The following is a 12,253-nucleotide window of genomic DNA, read 5'->3' as shown; positions in this document are numbered from 1 at the left end:
CATTTTTGGATTAGCCACTCCGAGAAGATGGAGTGGTACTCGACCAGTAGGCCTACAACATACATGGTCGCCCAACTCAAAGACATCAAGCAACTTCTTGACGCGAATCATCCTGTCTTCTACCCCGATCCGGCATTTATCATCGCGCTCAAGGTCTGTTCTCCGACCATGGTGCTCCCTCTCCAGGTTCGCACCCTTCTGGAAGAGTGCGGCTTGTCACATTTCGCGATGCCACCGAGCACGTTAACCCCTCATTTGGTCAGCCTTTCTGGTCCTATTCCGGCTCGCCACACTGCTCGAGACCCAGACGTCCCACGACAAAAGGCCAATGAGCCTGAGAAGGAGCTCGGCAAGAAAAACGACCAAGCCGTGGAGAAGGATAGAAAGAAGCGCAGTTCGGTGGAAAATGAGAAGTCGAACGACAAACCTGAGAAACGTTCAAGGAGGGCCATGGCGGTAGCTGGTCCCGTTAATGAATCTCTCCGAAAACAAGGGGAAGGACGACTCCAGCAGCGAGGACCGGATTCTTCGGCAGCACCTCCTCCACAGGGAACTCCTCAAGCAGTGAGGATGGGGTGGGTGATAGCCCATCGATGGCGTATTGTCTTGGGACTTTGCTAATTAATCCCAGTCTCCAAAGTATCCACCCAGGATCCTTGGTCCACTGAAGTTTTGAGGACAATTTGCTCAAGATCAAAAGTTGCGCCATCAGTCACTCCAGTTCATGAGTGGGGTTTCCCCCAAGATCACTTACTCTTAGAACGTCCTTTGCGTTGTTACGGGAAGGCGGCTCGTTGGGTCGGGAGGTCAGATATGGGCCTGTTTTCGGAGATGAATTGAGTTTCTGGGGCGGTTTCGGGACACAGAACGGGACATGAGTTTAGTCGCAATGGATTTGGCATGTGGGCAGTGGTTTTCTCGACGACATGTCGTCTTCACCACGGGGCAATACAGGAACGATGCATTCTCATACCAGAACCTGGGGTCAGAAATGTGCTTGATGAGAGACGGAAGTCAACAGCTAACAGACAAGAATCTCCGGTATTCCTACAGACCTAGTTGCCCATCATCAACCCAATGTGAACCGCCAGCACACCTCCACCCACCGCTCTGTTTAATCCACTCATAACCCATCGGACACAACCCCATCTTTGCCAGCTTCTCACGCGCCTCTTGCTCCCGCAGCCGCCGCTCCTCTTCCTCGATGAGCCGCTGAAGAATCTTCTCCCGGACATCGTCACTCGCTTTCTTCACCTCCTCTTTGAGGCGCCGCACCTCTGCCTCTCGCTCTTGGGCTGCTTGCTTGTCGCGCTGGAGTTGTTCCCAGACTTCGTCGCTGACGCCTGCGTCCCGGGTGGCTACCTTGCCGCAGGATTGCTGTGCTGGAGTGACTTTTGTGACCTCTGTGACTGGCTTGGATGGTGGGCGTTGCTCAGGCGGTGTTTCGTCTCTTAGTGGCGCCGTGGCTGTTTCGGTGGCAACCGTCGTTGAACTGGCTTGAGGGGGCGCCATTTCGCGCTGCTGAGGTGGCGGGAGCTGCTGCCTCAGTTCTCCAAGTCTTCGAATCACAGGGAGAGTGGCGGAAGCGGCGCGAGCAGCACGCTCGGCAAGCATGCGATCCAGTTCCTCCGTGACGGCAGTTTCAGTGAGAACAAGGTTTCGTTTCTTCACAGCTTCGGTGTCGCTCATCACCCTGTTGAACATGGTCTTGGCCAGTGTTTGCACGTCTCGGGCGTTGGCCCAATTCTTCTGCGCGGCCAGAGCTGTAAACCTGTTGATCATGTTCTCCTTGAATGTGTCGTTGGGGTTCTCCAAACAAGACAGATCAAACGAAGTCCCAGATTTGTTGTGAAGAAGGCTTTTCTGCCTTTGGAACAATTTCAGCAACAACGCGATGCACTCTTCGCCTGCCAACGGGTGGAAGTCAATCACATCGGGGAACCGAGATGTCAGGCCTGGATTTGTGGACATCAGACGATTGATATCGTCCTCATATCCCGCGAAGATGATGATCAGCTTCTTGAAGTATCGCTCCTTGGTGACGCAGTCGACGATCTCGTCCATGGCCTCCTTGGCGAAGTGGCCCTCAGCCAACCGGTATGCCTCGTCCACGAAGAGAACCTTTCCAAGTGCCTTGTCCAGAACCTGCTGCACTTTGGGCCCGGTTTGGCCGACATACTGCCCGATGAGGTCTGTGGCTGAACATTCCACAACGTTCGTCGAGGCCAAGAAGCCCATGTCGTAGAAGACTTTTCCCATCTTCCTGGCTGTCGTTGTCTTGCCGGTGCCAGGTGGGCCGCGGAACAGGAAATTGAACGGAATGTTCTCTTTCGGGTCGAGGCCGAGGGCCTTCATGGTGCGAACATTTTGCTGGTATCCCTCGAGCAAAGAAATAACCTGCTCGCTGCCGACGTTGCCTTCGAAGAGTTTGCGAATGTTCGTCTCAGCACGCTCCGCTCGGTCGAAGTCTTCGTCAAAGTCGCGGGCCTCAAGAAGCGAAGCATCCTTTGCCTCTCCCTTCTTCATCCGTGTTTGATGACGGCCCTTGGCGATGTCCAAAAGTTGATCGACCTCACCGCCGTTGCCGAAGTTTGGTCGGTTGCGTGCCCGCTTCAGCATCTCCATGGCCGTGTTCTTTGCTTGGTCGGTGGCTTCGTATCCTTGTTTCTTGAGCTTGAGATCAAGGATCTTGCGGAGCTGGTCATCCGTGAAGTCCTCAAACATGAACGCCGATGCCATGGGGAATCGGCGGCTCAGACCCGGGTTGACGTTCTGCAACATCTTTTCCATTTGGTCTTTGTACCCAAGGAGCAGTACGCACCGGTCATCGCCAGGCACGCTTTGGACTTCGGCCACGATCGTGTCGATGACCGCTGTTTTGTATGGGTCCGACGTCGCGCCCTGGGAGTCCCCGCCGCCGTAGAGGCCGTAAGCCTCGTCAATGACCAGGACCTTGCCGACAGTTGACTCGAGGATGCCCTTGGTGTTCTTCTCAGACTGGCCAAGCGCGGCGCCGACGAAGTCACTGGGGTTCTTGACGACCACTGTGCCAATGTTAGTCACTCCCTCTTGTATTATGGAATAATGTTGGGTGTTTTACCTTCTCCGTTGGACAACATGCCCAGGGCCACCAGGATTTGGCCATACAGCTTTGCGACAGTGGTCTTTCCAGTTCCGGGGTTGCCGAGGAAGAGCTTGTTGAGCGAGTATTCGATCAGGGGCTGTTCACTGAGCTCGCGTTGGTAGTTGTACTCAATCGTGCTGACAAGTGACTTGACGGCCTCCTTTACTGCATCCAGTCCGATCAGACTCTGGAGCTCCTTCCAGGCGGCGCAGTTTGCGAGGGCCCCTTTTGGCTCGGGCCCGATCAGATCTTCTTTAGTGAGCAAGAAGTCGTCAGGTTTCAGGCCAGCCCTCCGTTCTCTGCGAAGACGGTCCGCCTGGCGACGCGAGATCCTGTCCAGCTGGTTTTCCACAGCACGCGCATTGGCGAAGCCCGGTTTTCCGCGGCCTCGTCCGATTCGTCGTGCCACGATCCGAGAGTACAGTCCCGTCAAGCCCTCTTCGCACTTCATGCGACAGTGGTACTTCTTGTTGATCTTGAGCTCAAGTATCTTGAGCAGCTCCTCGTCCGTGTAATCAGCGAACTTCATCTCAATGGGGAAACGGCTGGGAAGACCAGGGTTGTGGGCGAAAAAGCTCTCCATCTGCTTGTTGTAACCGGCCAAGACGAAGACGACCTTGCCACGGAGGTTCTCGACTTCCGCAAGGAGATAGTCGAGGACAGCGCCTCCACCATAGCTGTTGCCAGACGTAAGCTGATAGGCCTCATCAATGAAGAGGACACCGCCGCCAGCCTCGAGGATCTCTTCAATCATATCCTTGGTGCCGGAAACACCTGCATTGGCGAGAGCTGCGCCAGTGGTCTCCTTGAAGGCTGACCCAGGGATGACACAGAGCTCCGTCAGGAACTGCGCGTACAGTCTGGCAACCGTTGTCTTTCCTGTAATGACAAACAAATCATGTGTCAGATTAAGACAGAGAGTCCCAAGGATGACAGACCAACAAAGGCCACAACATTGGGTTGGCGGTGACTGAGATGGGAAGCACGTACCTGTCCCCGGATTCCCCAGCATCGTCGCACTGAACCGTTCATCGCTCATCGACACCCCTTGCCTCAGAGTTGTGTCGACATGGGACTTGACATCCAGGAACTGCTTCTTGACTTCTTCGAGTCCTATCATTTCCATCAGTTTGTCCAGTGGCCTGCTCGCGGCGCCCTCGAACTCCTTGAGATCTTCCCATTCAGCCTGAGCACCAGTGAATGATGAACTTCCAGTCCGCACGTCGGTGGTGGACGTTGCCGGCGTCCCGGAACTCTTGTTGTCCTGATTTCCGGCGTTAGGCATTAATGCGCACAATGCCATCTGGGCTTTCAGCTCAATCTGTCGCTTGAGACGCTGCGCCGTATCTTTGAGAGCCTCGAGATCGAAGCGGCGTTGCTCGAGAGTCTTCTCGCGCTCTTCCTGCTCAAGCGCATACTTGTTGCGCAACCGCAGGTGCTCCATCTCGTCTTCGATCTCCTGAAGTTTCCTTTTGTACTCCTGTTCGTTCTGACGGCGTTCCATCTCGAGCTTTAAGTTCCGTTTGGCGCGCCGCTCCGCCTCTTGGTCCTCTGCGATGCATTTTACGCAGCCCTCGTGTTGCTTTCCACACTGGACGCGAGTGTGGTGCATTCGGTCGCAGGTTTTGTCGACTAGCTCACTGCACTCTGTTTGGCTGTGGTTGGTGATACGATGGCACCTCCGTAAGCAGGTATGCAAGCCGCATTTCAGGGGAGCGTTGCTGGGTTGAAGTCAGAATCCACGACATCATTCATGGAAAGGCGACATGGAACGTACCAAGGTTCCGAGCATCCACCATCCGGAGCGAGTCTTGCAAAGTCCGCCGGGTCAGACAACAAGGCGGTCCGGTCAGGGTGCCTTTCGCATTTGACCGGCAAGCCATCGTAGAGATGCCCGTTCTCGTTGAGGAGATTGAAGAACGGTCGCCACGTCGAAGAGCTCTTCTTGCTCTTGAGGAATGTGGCCATCGAGCCAAGCATGATGAGGCCGTTCCGGGCCCGAGTAATGAGCACGTTCAGCCGCTCAGGAGCGGCCATGAAGCCGATGTCGCCATTTTCGTTGCACCTTGTGAGGGAAGCAATCACGATATCGCTCTCCTCGCCTTGATAATTGTCTGCAGAAGTGTTAGCAGGTGTCACTGGTGTTTGGGGACAGCCAATTACCGGGACCATACCGATGGTGGAAATGCGAAGAGGTTTCCTGGCTAGAGACGCCGAAGCCTCGCTCATCAAACCTGCCCGGATGAGCTCCCTCGCGTCCATGTCCGACAAAGCTGTGTCATGATAGTTTTGCAGCAGGTCCCTCAGAATCCGGACTTGACCCAAATACGGGGCCAGGACAACCATCTTGTCAGTTGAGTAGCCTTGCTGGCCGAGGTACGTAACGCAGGCCAGAACCATCTCAGCTTCAAACCGATTCCGCTTGCTCTCCTTCACACTAGGGTCACGGCGGTCTTGGAGTTGCTTGTCCGTGTCCTCGGGTTTGTTGTGATTGACAAAGATGACACGATCCCGGAGGCCGAGAATCCTGGGCCGATCACTCGTGCCCGGCCCGTCACGTAGCTCGGGATATGTGAGGGCCCGTGGGAAAACCGAGATCTCTTGTGCCATGCGATGCTGCTTGGTGAGAGTGACGTAAGGTACTCCTTGCTTAATGAGACGCTCAAACATGGAGCAGTTGAGGTCGAATCCATCACCCTTCTCGACGGACAGGGCGTAGTTGTTGATCTTGGGCCGCAGTTGTTTGTGATCTCCGATAAGAACAAGCTGCTTGACTGTGTCTGTCAACGCCGTGAGGGTGTGGCTCTCCAAAATCTCACCGGCCTCTTCCATCATGACAACCTGTGGGCCAGCGGCGCGGATGAGGCGAGAATATTTTGCCGCTGCTGTCGTCGTGCAGCAGATGATCCTCTTCTGGCGCAACACATGAGCGTCGCCCTCCGCAAAATGGCTGTTGATATCGTCGATGGTGCTCAAGTATTGGCGGGCCAAATCTTTAACAACCTCCAGGCGTTCCTCACGGAGGGCGCGCAGCCATCGGTCGAGATGCTGGCGCCTCTGTTCTTTTGACATCTCCCAAACCTCCTTCGACTCAGGAGAAATAGATTCCTTGAGAAATCCAGCGTCCTGGCCATCCTTCCAGCGGCGGAAGAGCCAATTAGGCCCAACAGCCTTGTTCTTCTTTCCAGCCTTTTTCCACCCAGACTGATCCTCGGGAACCTGAAAGGCATCGAAGAACTTATAACACCCATCGGCAAACTCGAGGTACTCAAAAACTTCCTTCCAACTAGGTTCAAAAGCTGCAAACTCCTTGACCGCTTGTTCGAGGTTGACCGCTTGTTGTCCAGCGTCGTTCTTGAGCATCTTGATGATGGCCCATGATTCCTGGGATCTTTTGTATTCGCTCTTTTGTTCCGAAAGCAAAATCTGAGAAGCGAGATCGCTGCATTTGCTTCGAGATCCGATGCGGACCATAGCAGAGATTGGAATGCCTGCATCTCGAAGGTCCTCGACGAACTGGTCGAGAGCATGATTTGTGTACGTGAACACGGCAATCGTGAGGCCGGCTTCGTATATGCGACGTGTGATTTCGGCGCCAATGAACGATTTTCCAGTGCCTGTAGGATGGCATCAGATGTGATAGCTCGTGGTGAATCCTGAGGGAGTAACATACCGGGGGGCCCCTGGATTAAGGTGACTGGATTGCTTAGCGCGGCAAGTAAGGCTCGGAGTTGGGACTTATCCAAGTCAATCGCCTTCTTGTCAGGCCTTATAATCCGGATAGCGGATGCCCCGTCCTTGAAGTGTTCGAGACCTTCCCTCAGCCTGGTCACAACGTCAAGGAGCCTTGTCGGAACCTCAAAGTTGACGCTGCTCATGGCGGCAGGGTTAATGAGGAGATCAAGGAGGGGAACAGACGTCATGCGTTGAAGCTCGCAGAGCACAGGCTCATAAGCAAACACCGGAGTGTCGACCAGCAGGAAGTGAAGTCCTTGCTTATTAGTGGCCAGCGCCAGAAGAGCACGACCGAGGTGTTCATGGTCGATCATCTGAAGAGAGACGATTGGGGGATTCATGATCAAATGATCGATGTTCCGTTCCACAAACGCAAATGCGACGATGTCCTTATTGTCGTTGCATAAGACACCGAAGGTCTGGTGACGGAGAATGCTGGGATGGTCCTTCAGGAACTTTCTCCTCTCGTTGACAGGATACTCGTCCAGCAATTCCAGCCCCGAACCGCATCGCAGCAACAGAGTGGATTTCTTATACCGGTCCGCGCCGTCCTTCATGTCGATCCCCTTAAAAGCCAGCCGGCTGAGGACTAGAACCTTTCGTCTTCCTTTCTTCTTTCCGGTGGCAATCTGAATGCCTTCTCGGAGCTCTGTGAGCATGTCTTCTCTCAAAAGTCGGAATTGATTGTCAATATGTGCCCTTACCCGCTGGTCTGCGGGAGTTTCGGTGATCTCTTGCAAAGTTCGGTAATAAGGGGAATGTGAAGACAAGAACTCGTCCGTCGTTGGGTAAATGGCGATGTCTCTGATATCTTCATGATCGTTATCGTGTCGTCCTCCCGGGCCTCCTGGGACAGACTGTACCGGTTTGCTGAGCATGTTGATGGTCTTCTGAATCCTGTAGCCCAGCTCTCGCGTTTCATGAATCTCGCATTTGATGAGCCTTGTGCTGGCCGAGAGGCAGGCGATCAACCGTGATGGGCCAGCCAGACCACCCGGGGGCATGTTCATGATCTCGAGAGAGAGCCAAGCGAAAGGATACAGAGCCTCATCGGGGATCTGGTCAGCCTCAAACAAAGTGATCAGAGCATCGATGACTGTTGACGGATGAGTGACGATCTCGATCAGTCGTCCCAGAAGTTGACCATCAACCAGGGCCTTGATGCCAGGGTCGGAGAGATAACGAAGCCATGGGAGGGTATGCGACAACATGAACTGCCGGGAGACATCGACTCGGATGGCGTTGCGGATTGCTTCAAGGCCATGATTGCTCGACACTAGCATCTCGGCACACTTGCTCGGTGGCTCTTGAGTACGTACCGCTTCGAGGAAGAGCTGCGCATCTTGGGCCGTGCGGATCAACCGTTTGCCAGAGAGGACGTCGCGAAACAGGTGATTCAGGCGGGAGCGCCGGGACTGGTCTTGGGATGATGTCATGATGATTGTACGATGACAGAGGGTGAGTCGGGACCCGAGGTAGGAGGTATTTGGTGGTAGTAGGTCAGGGGATGAAATTCTGAAAGGTATTTATCTGCTAAACTAATAGGCCGGAGTGATCATTAACCCAACGCCGCACTTTCCTGGCATTCGTCATTGAGTTTTTATTCATTGTACAGACAATCTAGGAGAGCCTGCAACCGTTTGCCATCCGTTCTGTGTATGCCTTGACTGATGACGGAGACTGGTCTTGACCACAATGCAAGCCCTGTATCAACTGGTCATGTAGCATCTGTGGCAGGCCTCACGGCATACTGCTCTGAGGTTGGAGTGGTTGGAGTGTGGGAGGCTGCAGCGCCTCGCTGTGCCAAGGCAATTCGGGGGCCAATCGATGGTTGGACAAACGGCCGGTTGGGTGGTCGACGTCGATCGGCGAGGCTCCCACATGCAGTTGCGCCAACTTTCAGGCTCGCAAAACGGGCCAACGTTTGAACGTGCAACGGTCAGATGGCCGTCAGGCCTCACCCGTCAGGCTCTCACACATGGTGTTGGCCAACGAATAACTGGTTGATCGGCGGTTTCTGGCAAGGTGCATTCGGAGGCAGATAAGAACCGGGCCGAGGAGGCATACAGCGGACAGCGGCGAGGTGGTCAGGTCGCAAAGCCGAGGGATGCGTATTAATTTCGACTACAAACGGACAGCTTTCTCTCGAATCTGGCTTTGACCTGTACCACGCCCTTCAGGTCGAATGGGTTCTGTGCTGGACCCGGTCAAGTACTGGCCTTCTCTGCACTTCAGCACTGGATTGTTGATATCATTGACCTCAAGCTAGAGATCCTCATTGTTTGTGTCTCATCAGCTGTAGCGACTGCCAGACATGTCCTTCCATCGGGGACAAAAGGGCCGCTGGACGCCCTCTCCCTGGCAAAGCAGATCGTCTTCTTCGGGATGGAGAACCCGGCGACACTCTTCCACTTCGACACCATCGCCACCGCCTCCACTTGGCGAGTTAATCAGTACCATGCGTGTCGAAGACCTTGAGTCTTCTTCCGAGCGGTATTTGTCCTCATCCAAGATTGAGAATGCCAGAACAATTACCTCGTACAGCTGGGTGGACAAAGCCAAGTCTGGTCCAACAATCTTGATCCCCGGAAAGCCGCCGTTATGGACACCACAGAAATCCCCTGTCCCTCTGAAGGAGGACAGGGGGACTTACTACAAGGACAAGAACGCCGCGCGATATCCCAAGCATCCCATCGAACCCGCCGTCGTGGCCGCGCTTCGATCAGAGCCCATCATCCCGGCCGAAGTCAACCTTTTCGCATGCGGAAGTACACTTGGGAACCTCCTCCGTTTCGTACGAGGCCAAGACAAGGCATTTCGCATGTTGGTGTACCTCGTTGAAAATACTATATTTCTCGTCCGGCGCGAGAACTCCCCCACCGAAGTTATCCCGGATGTCAGGGGCTTTGGCCACACGTTTCCAGAAGCCAACACCACATGGGAAGCTGATGTCAGGGGCTCAGCATCGCATCAACGGCTCATCCGTTATTCGTTCGGCGGGTTTGATGCTGTTGTGCGGTTCGAAGCGGACGGGTACATCAAGCCGCCCGACTCTCCATATCGCAAGGGTTCACCAACCACTGTTCCATCAACAACGACCGAGGAAGACCTAGCCGACTCCCTCGAAGCCACATCCATCACGCCGCCCACATCCTCTGGCCAAGGGACTTTACTCCAGCCACAAGGCTTGACCATCAAGACCGCCGGCTCCCTCATCCCTCAATCCGCCCTCTTCGACCTCAAGACGCGGGGCATTAAAACCCGCGGCAAAGGCACGCACATGGCCGAGGAACTCCCTCGCCTCTGGGTGTCTCAAATCCCGACATTCATCCTCGCTTTCCACACCAATGGGTTGTTCAAGACAGAGGACATCGAAATCAAGGATGCTCGTGACGATGTGACCAACTGGGAGGAAAAGCACAAAAAGGAACTGGCGTGCCTAGCAGCGCTGCTGCACCGGATTCGAGACATGGTTAAGGTGCAGCCGGGTAGGAAGATGGAGCTTGTCCATGACGGGAAAAGAGTGTTGGAGGTAAGGAAGCAGCTTTCTGATGCTGGGGAGGTGTTGTCTGAGTCTGTGATGGAGCAGTGGAAGAAGTTAAGGGAGGCAGGTCAAGGATCAAGGAGTATCCCGGAGTATGACGAGCCAAAGGAGGGAGCGGACACGGATGGTGAGGAAGACGATGACTCAACTGGTGGTGGCCCGCTTGTGTGGGATGACGGGGAGGACGCGGATTACACTGCGTGTACTGCGGATTCTTGTGGCTACTGCGGGAAGTGTACTTATTGATAATTTCCCTCCCTAAACGCCTTGCATTCAGACATTTAATTTCAGGCTCCTCCCTAATATGGCCATTTTGTCTCTGTCCCCTTTCTTTTCTTCTTTTCTTCTTTTTAAAACAGAGAGAAGAGAGAGAAAACGAAATATCGTCTGTTTTTCGCTCAAGGATTGTGGTTTACGTGAATACTAACCTAATGAAGATGCTCACATCTATGGATGGTCGACCGAGGAAAGTAGGTAATGTTGGGTCTCACCGAAAGGCCCAAACTGCCTGCCGGGTCTGACCTTGAGCTCCTCAGCCTCCAATGAGAGCCATATCTTATTTTAACCAAGCTACCGACACTTCGAACACATCCCTGTTGGTCCATGTTATTTTCAGCCTGCAAACTGCTCGATGGCCTTGATTTTCAAGCAGTAGGCAGTTACCCCGCAAGTTGTGACTTCTTTCTGACTTAACCACATCATACTGGCAATCCTTTTTTGTGTGGCCGGCGCTGTTGTAACGCCGATCAACAATGGGGCTGAGTTCGTTGTAGCGACGTCTTCGCCGGTTGAAACGTCGTTTCCATCAACGTCGTGGCTCTTCGGCCAGCAATCATCATTCACTTAATACCTCAGGACCATTTGACCAAGGGGCGGGGAAACACAATCCCTTGGCCAACCCAGCACCACCTACTAACCTTGCTGTTGGTAACAAGGAGACTCCCCCATCCAACCCATCTCTATTCCACGATACACATAGCAACCAAGGTTCCCCGCTCACCCCCGCAGCATCTGGAGATAGGGCTGGTGAGGATGGTCTCTCGTTCAGCCCAACTGCATCTGGCGATGTACTCAGGAAGGGAGCAACCCCTGTTTCCACCGAAGCCGAACGGAAAATTGCTCCAAGTCCCAGAGATGACAGTCGGGACCAACTAAGTGGCAATCCTCAAGCTAGCTCTGATGCTCCCATCCGGCAACTGTGGGCAATAGCGTATGAGAAGCTCAAACAGGACGACCCTGATCTCATTGCGAGATACGAAGCCGATTTGAAACAACATTTCTCTCTTGATACCAATGCCACCAGAGAGCAACAGCTGCATGCTCTTCTCAAGGCGAAAATGGAGGAGGTTGAGCGGAACACATGGAAGCTGAAGTTTTCCGACTACGAGGTTCCGGTTCGCGACCTGGCAGCTCCCGTGCTGGGTGTCATCAGCATGGTGAATGAACACATTGGGAGTGCCACTACTGGAAATCCCTGTGCTTCGTTTGCCTGGTCTGGAGTGTCCCTGTTGCTCCAGGTCAGTGGCCCACTGTTTGATACTGACGTGGACATGGTTGCTGACTTTTCCTAGTTGCTGCTCAACCCCTCTGAGCAAGCAGTCGCGCTAGCTCAAGGAATCTCCTACATTGCGTCACTGATATCTCAAAGCCGCCTCTGGGAGAAACTCTATCACCGGCGTTATGAGGCGCATCCGGCCTCCAACACCGCCTCTCTCGCTCACATCGAGTACAAGACGGCTCTCATGGACCTTTATCAAATAGTCCTTAAGTACCAAATCACGGCCTATGATTATTACTCACGGAACTCGGCTTTCCGGTTGGGCCTGGACGTTGTCAAGTGGCTTGACTGA

The 12,253-nt window shown here is 54.0% G+C and overlaps 3 protein-coding genes across 3 annotated transcripts; 2 read left to right on the top strand and 1 right to left on the bottom strand.

Annotated features, from left to right (window-relative positions):
* Window positions 1-27: 27 nt before the first annotated feature.
* Window positions 28-668, top strand: VTJ04DRAFT_10419 (uncharacterized protein; the record flags this gene model as incomplete). Its single annotated transcript, XM_069358156.1, has 2 exons — window positions 28-575; window positions 632-668. The coding sequence occupies 2 exons, from the start codon at window positions 28-30 to the stop codon at window positions 666-668; spliced, it is 585 nt and encodes a 194-aa protein (XP_069215153.1).
* Window positions 669-1,047: 379 nt separating this feature from the next.
* Window positions 1,048-8,295, bottom strand: VTJ04DRAFT_10418 (uncharacterized protein; the record flags this gene model as incomplete). Its single annotated transcript, XM_069358155.1, has 6 exons — window positions 1,048-3,044; window positions 3,101-4,003; window positions 4,115-4,845; window positions 4,902-5,238; window positions 5,299-6,741; window positions 6,798-8,295. 6 exons carry the CDS (start codon window positions 8,293-8,295, stop codon window positions 1,048-1,050), a joined length of 6,909 nt encoding a protein of 2,302 aa, XP_069215152.1.
* Window positions 8,296-9,317: 1,022 nt separating this feature from the next.
* On the top strand, window positions 9,318-12,253 carry VTJ04DRAFT_10417 (uncharacterized protein; the record flags this gene model as incomplete). Its single annotated transcript, XM_069358154.1, has 3 exons — window positions 9,318-10,638; window positions 11,613-11,920; window positions 11,975-12,253. 3 exons carry the CDS (start codon window positions 9,318-9,320, stop codon window positions 12,251-12,253), a joined length of 1,908 nt encoding a protein of 635 aa, XP_069215151.1.

Source organism: Mycothermus thermophilus, assembly GCF_041956435.1.
Source record: "Mycothermus thermophilus strain CBS 625.91 unplaced genomic scaffold VTJ04scaffold_7, whole genome shotgun sequence".
NCBI lineage: Eukaryota > Fungi > Ascomycota > Sordariomycetes > Sordariales > Chaetomiaceae > Mycothermus > Mycothermus thermophilus.
This window is presented reverse-complemented; position numbering and strand designations above follow the sequence as displayed.